This window comes from Macadamia integrifolia, chromosome 10 (assembly GCF_013358625.1).
Source record: "Macadamia integrifolia cultivar HAES 741 chromosome 10, SCU_Mint_v3, whole genome shotgun sequence".
NCBI classification, from domain to species: domain Eukaryota; kingdom Viridiplantae; phylum Streptophyta; class Magnoliopsida; order Proteales; family Proteaceae; genus Macadamia; species Macadamia integrifolia.
The window spans coordinates 10,079,304-10,094,417 of record NC_056566.1 but is presented as its reverse complement, the minus strand read 5'-3'; the positions used below and the strand labels follow the sequence as shown (position 1 = coordinate 10,094,417).

At 37.5% G+C, this 15,114-nt stretch overlaps 1 protein-coding gene and 1 long non-coding RNA gene across 2 annotated transcripts in view; both read left to right on the top strand.

Moving 5' to 3' along the window:
- The window catches only part of LOC122090665 (60S ribosomal protein L15), a 2,672-nt gene extending 1,489 nt beyond the window's left edge, over positions 1-1,183 (top strand). The window contains exons 3-4 of the mRNA XM_042660316.1: positions 438-635; positions 764-1,183. Of these exons, the coding sequence (XP_042516250.1) occupies positions 438-635; positions 764-1,009 (444 nt within the window). The 3' untranslated portion in view covers positions 1,010-1,183. The remainder of the gene's footprint in view (positions 1-437; positions 636-763) is intronic.
- A 12,128-nt stretch (positions 1,184-13,311) lies between these two features.
- On the top strand, positions 13,312-15,105 carry LOC122092459. The gene is made up of 3 exons (XR_006144140.1): positions 13,312-13,441; positions 13,912-14,078; positions 14,839-15,105. It is a non-coding gene; the product is annotated as an uncharacterized LOC122092459 (long non-coding RNA).
- The last annotated feature ends 9 nt before the right edge of the window (positions 15,106-15,114 follow it).

Genomic DNA, 15,114 nt, shown 5'->3' with positions numbered 1-15,114 from the left:
CCCCCCCCCCTCCCCCTTCCACCTCAAAGGGAAAAAGAGAACATTTGAATTAGAATTGTATCATCGATTTGATTTCCATCAGACTCTGGTGTTGCATGTGAACTTATCTAGTAAAATTATGACCACATCTACCCTTGATATTTGGAAGAAGGTAAAACTTTCTCTTGTGTCTGATGCAAATTAGCACTTCAACTTCCAAACTACTTTGTGTGAGATTCCAAAATTGTGAGTGATTTTATGCTTTCAGTTTGTCTTATTATTCCAGTTTAACCGAGGCATCTTTTTCTTTCCCCACCTCAACTTTTCACCTTCTCGTTTTTCTTGTGTTCCGACACGCCCTTCTTGCAAGTAGAGCTGTTACTCTGCTCTTGGTTTCAGATCCTCCTTCCATTGTTTGTGTTGACAGTGTCTAATGGTTATGGTAATCCTTGTTTCAGGGGTATGTCGTTTATCGTGTCCGTGTTAGACGTGGAGGTCGCAAGAGGCCTGTCCCTAAGGGTATTGTGTATGGCAAGCCAACAAACCAGGGTATTACCCAGTTGAAGTTTCAGCGAAACAAGAGGTCAGTTGCAGAGGAACGTGCTGGTCGGAAATTGGGTGGGTTGAAGGTCCTCAACTCCTACTGGATTAATGAGGTATTTATAAAATCATATGAATCTTTCGCTTATCCAAGGATAATTTTATCTGATGCTTTGTTATTAAGTCCAGCTTTCCATAAGTTAGAACTTGTAGTTTGTAATAGACTGCTCATTCTTTTATGTAGGATTCAACTTACAAATATTATGAGGTAATCCTTGTGGATTCTGCTCACAATGCAATCCGCAATGACCCAAGAATCAACTGGATATGCAAGCCGGTCCACAAGCACAGGGAGCTTCGTGGGCTCACTTCTGCTGGAAAGAAGTACAGGGGTCTCAATGGAAAGGGACACTTGCATCACAAGGCACGCCCATCCCGAAGGGCAACCTGGAAGAGGAACAACACCCTCTCCCTCCGTCGCTACCGTTAATTATAGTGATATATTACTTTGTGTTTTGCTTTTGTTCTGGTCCGGGATTTCAATTGTAGGGATGTTGATTTCCATGTTGGGAGATGAGAATTTTGGGTTTAGAACCGCTGGAACATGTGCAATTTGTTTTGGAATATTTTTGACAAAGTTGCAAACAGATTTCACTTGCCTGCATCCTTGAATATATATTTTGTTTTTCTCAGAAAAACATCCATTCGTTGTTCTTACAACCAACACTTTAACACAGTCATAAGAAAACATACAGATCTTGGTATGTTTCATTGGTACCCTTGTTCACCTGTTCAGTAGTTGATTTTTTACTGTGCAGCATACTGAAACAGTAAATGTAGCATTTGCTGTTGATTCCTGTGTTCTTGTTCTATATTCTTTTTCAATGATGTTTCCTTTACTGTTCAGTATTATATTGAGTTATTCCCACTGCCAGTGGCTCTGTTGCTGGTGGCCAATTGGCTCTGTAGTGTGAATTAACCCCGAGGGGATTTTTGTGGGTTCTTCTTGGTTTTCAAGGATCAAAGTTGAATTTTTGGTGGAGATTTCAGTGCTGCTGCTTCAGAAATGTGGTTTGACAGAGCTCAATTAGTTCTGCTTTCTCTCTTTTAATTATCCCTGCCTTAAGATTGGGTGGCAGCTCTTATTTAATTATCCCTGCTTTAAGATTGGGTGGCATGTTTTGTGGTTTTGAAAATACCCAGAATGATCTTAATAGGTACCCTTTTCTTTTCCTGCTTCAAGATCGGTTGTATCCTTCCACTTTTACTTTTCCTTTTTTTTGCCCTTTTTTTGGATCCATGTAGTCAACCTCATTAAGTTGGGATAAGGCTTTGTTGTTGTTGTTGTTGATCATCTTAAGAGGTAAACATTTGTATCTCTTGCATCTTCACACCCAGAAAAAGTTTAATTTCCTGGGAATATTTACTATTTTTATCCAAGGTTTAGGTTGTATTCTTTGAGTTCCATTTTTTATGAGCTCATTTAACTATCTTTTTTCTGCTTGTAAAGGAGTAAATTCATTATATTAATGCAGGTTGTCTGTCCTGAGTTTGTCACCAAAATTGAGGGTTCCTACCCTAGTGACATATTGGTTTTCCATTACGTTTGACAAAAATCTTTTTTGGTTCACTTCTGCGGTCTCAGGGTCCTAGGAACAATATACTTTTGGCCTTGGATACCTGAGCCTGAAACTGGGGGTGGAGTGATTTTCTGTCAACTCTGGATATGAGCCATCTTCTTTCAACAGTGAACAATTACAGGCTTGTGTTTGAGTTGGTATGAGGCTTGTCATGTATCCTCTTTGGATTAGAGAAGTAGAGGTGTCAAAACCAATGGAATCAATATGTTGGCCCTGGGGGAAGATGTTTAGTTTAACAAATTTTATTGGCATCTCTGTATTAAGGTTTTTGATCCTTTCTAATTCAAGACCTTGTTCGGTCCCTTTTTGTCTCTCTTACCAATGGTATGGTTTAATTTTTCATTCTGTATGTATTAATAGAGAGGCACCCTTCCCTTTGCTTTGCTTCCCCTCGGCCCCTCTCCACTTTGGATTTGAATCTTATTTTATGAATCTCTCGTTTTCTTCGGCCATATTTGATTTTTCTATTGGCCAGTGAGGAAAGTGGGGGATGGGGAACAATGGACCGTGATAATCTTAAATAATCACTTTTTTCTTATTCTTCTTATTTTCCTTCCCGAAAACCATCACTTGAGCTTCTTATGATCAGCAAAACAAGTAAGCAACAGATAGTATCAGGGATTGATTTGATACTAGTGATTCAATTAATGGGTATGGCTTCTTTTGTGGATAAGAAATAGGAGGCTCGACTTCCTCAAGGGCAGAGTTGAATTATGGATATTTATTATTTAGGACATGTTTATTTTGTTACAAACATCAAAAAATGATGTATAAAATGCTGGTAGGGTTTCAAGTATCGGTATTGTATCGGTTATATTGAATTGGTATCAGTTAAGATCAATGCCTGACCAATTCAGTGTTCTGTATCATTTCAGGATAAAAAAGTAAAAATATTGTACATGTTAGAAAAGGCAAGTACAAAAGCCAATCCCAATACCGTACCGACCACTAAATCCATGGCTGGTAGTACATGCCCTCTCAAACTCTTCCCTGATTCTCTCTACTTGCTGATTATGTGGACCTCTTTGTATAAGTATCGTGAGGCATTCTCTCTCATCTATTGGTTTGGTGTAGGAGATGTCAAAACATGCAACAGTGGTGTAGGAGATGTCAAAACATGCAACAATGTGTAGAACTATAGATCCCCCAAAAAAAAAAAAAAAAAAAAATACCTGAGTAAAAACTTATGTGAACTAGCAGTGGGAAATCATATTTTACAAGAAAATTTTCCTTTTATCAGTTGTAGCCTGATGTAGGATGCCTCTTACAAGTGTATTAGTTAGCTTTAAAGTTAAGGTGTCAATTGAGATTATTTTTGGTATTTGGGATGGGTCTGTATTGGTATCAAAGGTGCTAATCTCATTACCGTCCTGTCTAGTTAATGGGACTAAGCTTAGATCCCAATCCTGTTTATTAATGGGATGTGATGGTGTCGGTTTTTAAATGGTTACAAGCGAATGGAAAAGTTGTGGATTTTTCATCATCAAGAGATTTAAGGTGCCTTACTTAACAAAAAAAACAAATTAAAATACAAAAGCATGACCGATTCACAGTTTTACTTCTTCAAAGCTTCTAAAAAATAAACAAGAAAAAATTAATGATAACCAAATAAATAATCCATGTTATCATCATATAAGTTTATATTAATAGAACTAAAGGTCCATCAGCTGAAACCTCTAAGAATAGAAATATATCTTTTGCAATGGTACTGGTGGTTCCAATTCCATCTGGTACCTAACTAGTATTTCAGTTCTGGTCCCAGAACTGAAACTAGGGTTGAAACAAGGTCAGGTTGGGCCGGGTTTCTTAAAACCTTAACCCAACCCTAGGTCCCAAAACTCAACCCAATCCTGCCGGGTTCATGGCCCTAATTTGGTGCCTAATTGGTATTTCAGTACTGGTACCAGAACTGAAACTAGGGGTGAAACAGAGTCGGGTTGGGCCGGGTTTCTTAAAACCTTAACCCAACCCTAGGTCCCAAAACTCAACCCAACCCTGTCGGGTTCATGCTCAGGCCCAACCCTACCAGGCTCAGGGTTGGGCTGAGTTGGGTCGGGTTAACCCTAGTTGGTCTTCTTAGTGGAATCACATTCCAATAAGTAAGATTCAATTCCGATTTCAATTCCTAGTATAAATTGAAACCCGGTTTTTTAATTAAAACTAAAATGAATTCCTCCATTAAACTATACTGAATGTGATATTTTATCATTCTTCCCTGGAGATTCCATGTGCCCCTATTTTTCCATGTGACCATTTTTTTAATCTCCTCCATCAAAAGTCAACACATTAAGATATAATCCAATCATTCATTGTTGTTAGAATTTTATCTTGACCTACAATAGTGCTTAATTTCCAATATATAAGGACCAAGAATCTCAAGTATTTCAAGCCTCCACTTCTCCTCATTCCTTATTTCATGACTGTGGAGATGGGTTTCTCCTTTGTCTTTGTGCTTTCTCTTTTGGCTATATTGTTCTCTATCATATTCTTGTTACACAAGAAACTCAATGACAACAATAAGAAACTCCATTGGCTAGGAAAGACACCTGCATTTTATAAAGTACAATAATAATCAGGGTTAGAATCAAGGCGGGTTAGGGTTGGGTTGGGTTTTCTATGCCTCAACCCAGGTCTGACCCAACCCCACATAGGGTTGGGTCTCGTTGGGCCGAGTTGGCCCTTATAGTTAGGTTAGATAAGGTTCGAGCTTAGGGCGGGTTCGGACCTTTAGGGCTAAACTTACACCCCTAACTGAAACTATGGCAGATGAGTGGAGGAAAAGTATTGTGGTTCCGATTTATAAGAATAAAGGTGATGCCCAGAACTTCAACAACTACAATGGCATAAGACTTATGAGTCAATCATAAAAATTTGGGAAAAGGTTATTGAAGCCCACCTAAGAATCAAGGTATCGAAGAATCAATTTGATTTTATTCCAGGGAGATCCACAACATAAGCTCCTAAGGAGGCTTATCGAAGTATTTAGAGCCCACAAAAAAGACCTCCATATGGTCTTTATTGACTTAGAAAAAGCCTATGACAAAGTATCAAGAGAGCTAATTTAGCAAGTCCTAGAGAAGAGAATGAGTATGATTAATTATGTATATATTATTAAGGACATGTATGAGGGAGTTGCTCTGAGTTCGTATTTGTTTGCATTCATTATGGATGATCTAACTAGGCACATCCAAGACTCGGTTCCATGGTGTATGCTATTTGCTGATGATGTTGTTCTGATAGATGAAATTGTGGATGTGATTAATGGTGAACTGGAGCTATAGCTTGGAATCAAAAGGTTTTAGGATAGGAGAATGAAGACCGAATAAATGATGTGCCTCTTCAGTTAATCTAGAGAAGAGGGGGATTGGTTAAACTGGAGGAACAGGAACTAGGCCAAAGCGACTGTTTTAAATACCTAGGGTCCATCATTGACAAAAAGGGATATACAAAGGATGATGTTACCCACTGGGTTAAAGTGGGGTGGATGAAATGACGAGGTACATTGGGAGTGCTATATGACAAAAGAGTGCCTATAAACTCAAGGAAAATTTTTACAGTATAATTCTACGACCAACTATGACATATGGAGTGGAGTGTAGGGTAGTCAAGAAGAGTGCTTTGAATAAACTAAGTGTAGTTTAGATGAGAATGTTGAGAGGGTTGTGTGGTAAGACTAGGAGAAATAGGGTAAGGAATGAATGTATTAGAAATGATTTTGGGGCTGCACCAATCCAAGACAAGCTCCGTGAGAGTTAGTTGAGGTGGTATAGACATGTTAACGGAAACCTATGAATACCCTAGTAAGGAAGAATGATCAGATTCATTTGGAAAGAGCTAGAAAAGGTAGGGGTAGGCCTAAGATGACTATTGATGAAGTGGTTCAGAAAGATATGCATAAGGTAGGGCTCGATCCTAGTATGACTTCGGATAGAGTTTTGTGGTGGACAAGGACCCGTGTTGCTAACCACTTATAGGGGATATTCCCATGATGCGTCTTTCTCTACTGCTTTACCTTCTTCTCTTATCTCAAATTTTTTTTTTTTTTTTTCATTTTAACCTCTCTTTTGGGTTTTCTTAGTTTCTAATTTCCATATCGGATTCATGTAGCCAACCCCATTTAGTTGGGATAAGGCTATAGTTGTTTTTGTTGTTGCTACTGTTGTTTTTGACCTAGAACTATCCCGTCACATTTATTATTTGGTACCAAAATCAGATCCTATTACCATCTCGTTTATTAATGGGTGGTCCAGTACTGGGTTTTAGCGGGACTCTAATGGTTCTGAGATGGTTCCTAGTTCTAGTCCCAAATTGACACCCTCACTTGAAAGTAATGTCGAAGAAACAAATACTGATGTCTGAATAATTAAGACGTTAACCATCTCCCCAACTTCCCATCCATTTTTCTTTTTAAAGAGGAAAAAAGTTCTAATGAGGCAATCATTGATGATTGTTCGCTGTATCACCAAAATCACAAGGATTTCTTCCATCGATACCCAAAAAAAGAAGTAAAAAAATCTAAAAAATCAAAGATCTTGTGAGCCTCAAATCAAGAAATCTGACCTATCTCAATCACTAAATCCGCAAATCCTAATCGGACAGACAAAAGCACGATAATACAATTGTTGGCTTCAGATGGCCAAGGATTTTGGTTGAATCAATAGAAAATTGGATTACTTTTTGACCAGGAGCTACCAACAATCGACAACATTGTAATGGAAGAGTAATAATATCCTTCGGGTTCAATAGAGAATTATGAATATAGATGCACAATGAGGTGCACAATGAGTAACTCGATCAATTATCCTGTTGGAAGGGAAGTAAAAGTTTCAAACTTAAAAGAAAAAAAAAAAATTATAATCATCATCATGTGTTTGTATAAACTGTTTAATTTTCTTGCAATATTTGATAATTATATATTTTACATATATTGTTTCAGGTTTGGGGTTCTCTCGTCGAACATCCCATATAAGAACCTTTTGAGGGAGATGTTTTGGACAGTTGGATTTTAACAAATTTATATATATATATATATATATTATATGAATAAAGAAATTGTGACAGGGTAAATTTTATATGTTGATTTGGAACTATATGGATTTCTATTTTATCAAGTAAAAAATACGTATAAAAACAGATGCACATGACCAACTGTATGAAAATACATTTTCGTTAATGGCCTCTTGCTCTGGAGTGGAACCTCTTCACAGTATCTCACGATATGAGATCTAGTTGAATAAACTTGAGATTAAGGATAGTGGCTTCCTTAGAGTTTCATTGCCCAAGAGATTTTAGGGTTTTGCCGAAAACCACCAAAGAAAAGCCAAAACTTTAGAGCAATGGTGCTTGCATTTATCTTCAGTTTTACTTGATTCCAAAACTTAACTGCCCTTGAAAACTCTGAAATGCCCCCATTGTTGCTGTTGCTTCTCTGAGCTTCTAAATTGAATGGGTAAATGTGGTTATGGTGGTTTCATTTGGAAAGTCTCCTTCCTTAACTATGTTGTGCTCTAGGGGACCGAGGAGGTTAAATATATAAAATAAGCACTATTTATCAACAGATAAACACATTTAATCATTGTATCTATCATTAGAAGACGCATATTTTTTTTATTATTATTTGATTATACATGGCTTCCCTGTTTTCATGGAGGATGAATATTCTGTATTGTATAATTCATTCATTTGGATAAACTTCAGTTTTAGTCGTATAGATTTAGATTAGATTATTAAGTCTTGTATGGCTTCTTTATGTTGGTATTTATGGGTTAGTGGTCTTTTACTCAAATCCTTTTGGTGAAATCAAATGGCTTGCCACATATTGTGCCAGGACAGTCAATTCTGCAGTGGTTGGCCTGAGTTTTGTACAATAAACTGAGCACCTCATTGAAAGATGCATGGGTTGAAGTTTTGCTTGTTTGATATCTTCGATTAAGAAATTGGTGTGTTTGGTAGTATGCTTATGCTTGGTAATGATTCGTTGCCATGGATTGAGGTTTCATTCATAGGTAGGTTTTATACCTAAAACTTTTAATATCTATGCCTCTTTCTCCAAACTGCTTCAGCACTTCTTCAATTAGATTTCTTTGTTTAAGCAGTGTTAACAAAATAATCATATGAATTACATGGAATAATTTGAGTGGATAACCTGAGTGTTCTTGTGTGAGAATTTCTGCAAAAGTTTTATTTGATTTGATAATTTAGAAGAGTCTATTGAGAAATGAACTAAAAATAGTCGAATCTTTTTCTGGTTGGCTCCTCAGCTAAGCGTATTGGTGGTCGGGAGTAATCCAATCCTTCTAAATGGCATTTGTGTAGAAACGCAACCCTAAAACGATGCAGAAGATAATGGAAAAACAAAATAAACAATGCACACGGATTTTACGAGGTTCGGCAAGGTTGCCTACGTCCCCGGTGAGATGAGATCTTGCTTTACTATCAATGGAGAATAGGGTTACAGTGCTTGTCCTCACACATCTCAGTATTGCTTGCATTACCGAGAAAGAAACCCTCGCTACAAATATATAACGAAAAAACCCTAATCCGAAAAGTACACAATTGCCCTCAAATAAAAAATTCGAGTGGGGGGTTGAGCCCCCCTACACCCCCTGCTATGCAAGGGGGCCTCCTGCCCCCTTTGCAACCCCCACGGCCCGCTAATCGGCTAGTGGGACCGCCGTCCTGCCTGTCTAGGTGCTGCACTAGTACTCCCTGGATTAAACTGCGACGGAATACAAGACATCATACGCCAACAATTTGAACATTTGGACCTTTCATTCCGAGTAGATGCTCATATGATATAGTGGTATACATAGTAACGGATACCTTATTTTGAAATGAAAATGTACAACAGAATACACATCCCTTTTTTGCATTTGGGGGAGGTGTTTTTCGTTTCTCTCTCGTCCCTACGCATAAAGTCTCCGACAACTGGCTATTCTTTTCTTGGCCATCGTTTTTCTTCTTCGTCTTTCAAGAAATCGTTCTCCAGAAAAGCCATGAACTCCTCACTTACAAAACAAAATACACAATTAAATGCAATATTACTTCATATCCTTTGTCATATCAAAAGTGCTTTAAGGGAAAACTCACCTAATTCCCTATATTATATAATATTATCTACCAAAAATCCATTAACAGTAATATCTGATATTTCATCATCATGTTCCATTTTTTTTTGTACCCCTAAAAATTCTGCAAGTATATGAGCATATCATAATTAAAAGTCATATAAAACGAGTAAATGGATATCTCCTAATTAAAAAAATGTTATCACATGGAATCATGTAATGAGAAATGCTTAATGCTTAGTCAATATCAGATTCTACCAATTATAGTCCAAATTTTTAGAAGAATCTAAATAGGTCTCACAATACCCTACAATATAGACATGTTAAAGTCCCATATTGGTTCGCATACAATTCTATATTTGTGTTCATCCAATTGGAGTTCATTTGGCTAGTGGGTTTTTAGATTTACCATGATGAAAGTAGTAAATAGTGAAATGAGAGAAATATAGACCCTGAGTTACAAACCATAAAATTTGTAATGCAATGCAGACCCAGAATCAAAGAAAAGGAAAAGAGACGATTGTCTTTTCCAGTAATATACCCTGAATCATCATTTTTTTTCCCTTTCTATTTTCCCTTTCCTCTCATGGTTTTTTTTTTCTTAATCTGCTCCCCCCCCCCCCGCGCCCACACACACACACACACACGCACACACTTACAAAGCCACGAAATAAAAGCAACCTTAATTGAGGAGCTTCAACAAGTAAAAATATCCATAAAAGATCTGACTACTGTTTGTTCGTTTCTTAATAGACTCTTCTAAATTATCAAATCAAATAAGGCTTTTGTATAAATTCTCACACAAGAACACTCATGTTATCCGTTTTAACACCAGTGAACCCAGTTTCAAGCTTAAAAAATGTTTAATTCTGATGAGCAAATGAGTTTTACCAAAAGAAAAGAAGATGTGCAAATGAGATGAGCATTTAACAGATATCCACCATGTCAAAGTAACTAGATTATACCCTATTTGAGTATTTAATAGTTACCCATTTCATCAAATTGCAGATTAACCGAAACCTTAATCAACATTTCAAACAAATAATTACTTAATTGAGATGAGCAAATGACCTCACTGAAGAACAAACCTACTAAGAGCAAAAAATGACTACATAGAACCGATCAAAGACAGTAAAATGAATATTGTATCACCTAAACTTAAAATTTCAGCAAATGGAACAAGTGGTCGATCATTGAACGCCAAAAACACCCACTTAGAAAGAGCACAACCCACTAAGAGAAAAAATGGTTGAGTAAAGCTAAAACCATATTAGAAGCAGCAGAAAAGGGAAGCTTGTAAACACTTTTTCAAAAAAAAGAAAGAAAAGGAAATGGAATAAAAAAAAAACCCACACCTCATGATGAAGGTAAAAACACGATAGTCTGTAAATGTATTTATAGAGACAAGCTAGAGTATTAACTCAGCTACCAAAATGGAGAGAGAGGCCTTATAGATTTCTTTTAACCTTGTAGCTCAACGTCGACGTCTAAAAACCACAGTAACTTAAGCCCTTCTTAGAGACAAATCATAGTCTTCTCAGCTCCCGAAGAATTAAAAACCCTAACACGAATCCACCATAAGATGGACAAAGTGAGAGAGAGAGAGAGAGAGAGGAATGCCCCCTATGAACTTAGTTTTTAGGTTCTCACTCCAGGTATTTCGTACCAGTAATAAGAAATCAGACCTCATTTGATTCTTCATTCAGAAGGTGGAGGTGGTCGAGAGAGACGATATGGGCAAAGGAGTTCTGGTTAGGGAGGAAATGGGGTTTGAGAGAAAAAGAGGGATCCAAAGTTCTAGTCAAGGAAGCTAGGTCTCGAGAGTAAAAGAGGGTTTGAAAATATATGACTTTTTATCACCATATGCCTTACATTTCATTTTTTGTACAATTATATCATGCAATACACATTTATATTGTTATAAATATTAACTCCAAATCAACACATAAGCATTATGGCACTTATATTTAATGGTTCAAAAAAATCCCCTTCAAAAGATTCCTATATGAGGTGAACGACTAGAAATTCTCAACGCATAAATATATATATATATATATATATATGTATATATATAGGAGAGGGTTTTGTGGAAAGTAGCATGGCTTCTACATCAACATAGGGACCAACGGGAGCGCACGTGGAAACATCAATAGTGGCGAAATTTCCACCTTTCATATGAGGTAGGCATCATTTTTCCCTCCCATATATCTTAACCCAGAAACCACATTGACCTTTATGGTTTTTTTGAAAAAGAAAAGAAAAAGGGGGTTTGGGATTTTGGGACCCAATACTCCATAACAGGGCCTTACCTGCTAAAGTGGCATGGAGATTGTGGGAAAACAAGGACTCAGTGTGGACCAAGTTCATCAAATCAATATATTACCCAAATAAGGACTTTTATGGAAGCACCCACTGGCAATAAGCCCTCATGGTCTTGGAGAAGCATACTTGAAGGAAGAAAGGTAATAGATAAAGGCTTACTATGGCAAATCGGGAACAACAATGAGATTGATATTTAGGGAAGCAATTGGATCCCAACCCATCCAAATTTCAGAATTCAACGTTCTTAACCAAATGATTGTGTTGTATCTACGGTGGTCGATCTAATTGATCATATGAACCAATCCTGGAAGTCTGATCTCCTTAATTGCTACTTCAACCCCTCAGACAAAGAAGCCATCTTGAAAATTAGATTGCCTCTCTTCTCGGGGGAAGACCACTTGACTTGAGGAGGATCACGTGATGACATTTTTAATATTAAAATCGCTTATCACCTCTTATCCAATCTAAGAGACCACCAAGCAACTTCTCAAGCTCCCTCTTCGAACAAACGTGATTGGGAGGATATCCCAATAGATATATGGAAACAAATATGGAATTGCAAGTCCTTTCTTAGGCATGTTTGTGCCCAAGCTTTGGCATTGGGTGAGAATCTTTTGAAGCGTAAACTTTCAATTGATCCAAGATGTAGAGGATGCGATGTTATAACTAAATCATGTGATCACATGTTGTTGGACTGCCCCTTCGCCAGGGCCACATGCTTTGGAAGCGATCTCTCCTTCATTGCCCCAACCAATGACTCTCCTCGGCTATCCTTACTTTTGCATTTTTGGAACCATATCAACTTTCCAAACAAAAAGTCAACTGTTGAGGCCTTGAGTTTACTATCCTTCATATGTTGGCAGCCATGGATTGCTAGGAATGATCACATTATCAATTGTAGAACTTGGACATCTACTGAGGTTATTTCTTGTGCACAATCAGCTTGGCGTGAATTCATGATAGCTAATAATAAGGAGCTTCCTTAGGGCCACTTTACCCATCAATAAGCTCACGATCACACTTGGAAACCACCACTAACAAGTTTTACCAAGTTGAATTGTGATGCTTCTCTACCACGGGATTCTCCTATCGGTGGTTTGGGATGCATTTGGCATGATCATGAAGGGACCCCACTTGGTGCTGTGTCTGTTCCATGCTCCTTCTCAAATGTACTCGTCGGTGAAGCTTTGGCTATGCTCCTTGGTCTTTAGTCATTAAGTGATATCTCTCCTCCCCCTCATCTCATTGTGGAGTCTGATAACCATACTATGATATCTCACCTATGTAACCATGATCTGGCTCCCCCTCTTGCCATCTCGAGTATGATTATTTGGAATTCAATTTCTTAGTTGCTCTTTTTTCTATGTTTCTAGGGAGGCAAATCATGTCATCAATATCCTAATTAGGAAGGCCCGGTCTATGGCAAGTAAAACACTATGGCTGCTTACCACTCCTTAGTTTCTTGATATTTGTAATCAGGGTGTCTTGTTCTCCTTTTGCCTGCCTTAATGGCTTTTTACCAAAATAATAATAATAATAATAATAATAATAAATCAATATACATGATCGGTGTGCGTAGTTTAGTGAGGCCCCTTGCACCCTCAAATTTTTGTTTTTTAGATCAGGCGTGTCTTATGGAAGTGTGCCAAAGCAAATGAAATTTAGGTCCTAAGTCAAAAGACTCAAAACCAGTGGTCCAGAGGTCATTTTTGTTATTTATGATAAGTCTAAGACCGTTTTCATAATTACAGTAATTTTACCAATGAGCTACTGAGATTAGGGCTCATGTGCCTCCAGCCTCCTCTTCGTAATGTAACGTTGGTATCTCATCAAAAGGTTAAAGCCTATGCAACGCAAAACCCTAGCGGTTGCGTAAGCTTGGATCCACCATAGGTAAGCCAAATCTCTCCACTTCATTTTTTGTTCTTCTACATTCAAGGTCGAGAGACTTACAGTGTGTTTGTTTATAGAATCTATAATACAATTTCGGCTACTTGGGTGTTGAGTTTTTGGTTTTTTCCGATTTATGGATGAAAACAGTAGGGAAAATTTCAGCTTAGGGTACTGAGTGTAACTTGGAAGTGGAATGGAGGCTTTTCTTCTTCTTAATCGTCTAGTTATTATTCTACTTTGCTTTCGTATGTATAGTTGTGATCGATTTCTTATTATGAGTTCTTGTTGTAATCCTTTGGCTCATTTGGTATTAGGATTTGACATTGGGTCTTTGATTTTCATATTTGAGGTTCGTTTTGTTTAGTTGTGAAAAATGAAAATCGTCTTCTACCAAAAAAGGGAAGAAAGAAAAATGGAAAGCATCAATGTTTTGATAGATGATACTTTTGTTTTTATTGGTGATATATTAGGGGCTTACAAGTACGTCTCTGAGCTATGGAGGAAGAAGCAATCGGATGTGATGAGGATTTTGCAGAGGGTTAGATGCTGGGAGTACAGGTAGCTCCCATCGATCATCCGGGTCACCTGACCCACGCGCCCTGTCAAGGCTCGGAGATTGGGTTTCAAGGCAAAACAGGTAAATAGCCTCTTCATCTATTACATGCTTCCCCCCACCCTCTTGTAATTTTGACTTAATGAGGGAGTTTTGGTGATTTAATATGGTTGATGCTGTATTGTGATTCTGAACTTTTTTATTTATTCTCTTGGATCTAAGCTATCATGTTGGAAGCGTTTTTATTTTGTGCATTTGTAGGTTTATATTTTATTTTATGGAGGAAGAAAAATTCATAATTAAAATAACTTGGAACATTAATGTTAAGGTCAGAGTTCCTAATGTGTAAATGTTTGTTCTTTGCCATGGAGGCTAGATTATGAAACAATTGTACCAATACCAATTTCGTAGTAGGCCTGCGACTAAAATGGAATATAAGCAGAAAATTATAAACATTTGTAGTTGTTCCTTTTGTGGATGCTATATACTCTTATTTTTTAATTAAGGAGAAGTGTTTCTTGTGTGGGAGTATGGTTCCTGTGCGTGTACAAGGACCAATTGAGGTGACTGAGGAAGCATCTACACAGGCATCATTTTTTATTTCATGGGGACGGTTGGTCATTTTGCGCTCCTTGTGTCTAAGTGTAGGAGCCACACTCCCCCACAAAAACTATTTTCCGTTTTAATTAATATAATACATGTAATTAACCCCCATTGTCTGTTTCAAGATGTGGATTATGGGTATCATGAGTCAGTCCAACAATTCTTTTCCCCCTCTCCCTCAAAAAGGAGAAAAAAAGAACTTCTGAAGTAGAATTTTATACATCCATTTGATTTCCAACAGGCTTTATGGTGTTGCACGTGGACTTACCTAGTAAAACTATGACCACATCCACCCTTGATATTTGGAAGAAGGTAAAACTTTCTCTCGTGTCTGTTGCAAATTAGCAATTCAACTTCCAAAACTACTTTGTGTGAGATTCCAAAAATTGTGAATGATTTTATGCTTTCAGCGTGTCTTATTATTCCAGTTCAAGTGAGGCATCTTTTTCTTTCCCCGCCTCAACTCTTCACCTTCTCATTTTTCTTGTGATCCAACATGGCCTCCTTGCAAGTAGAG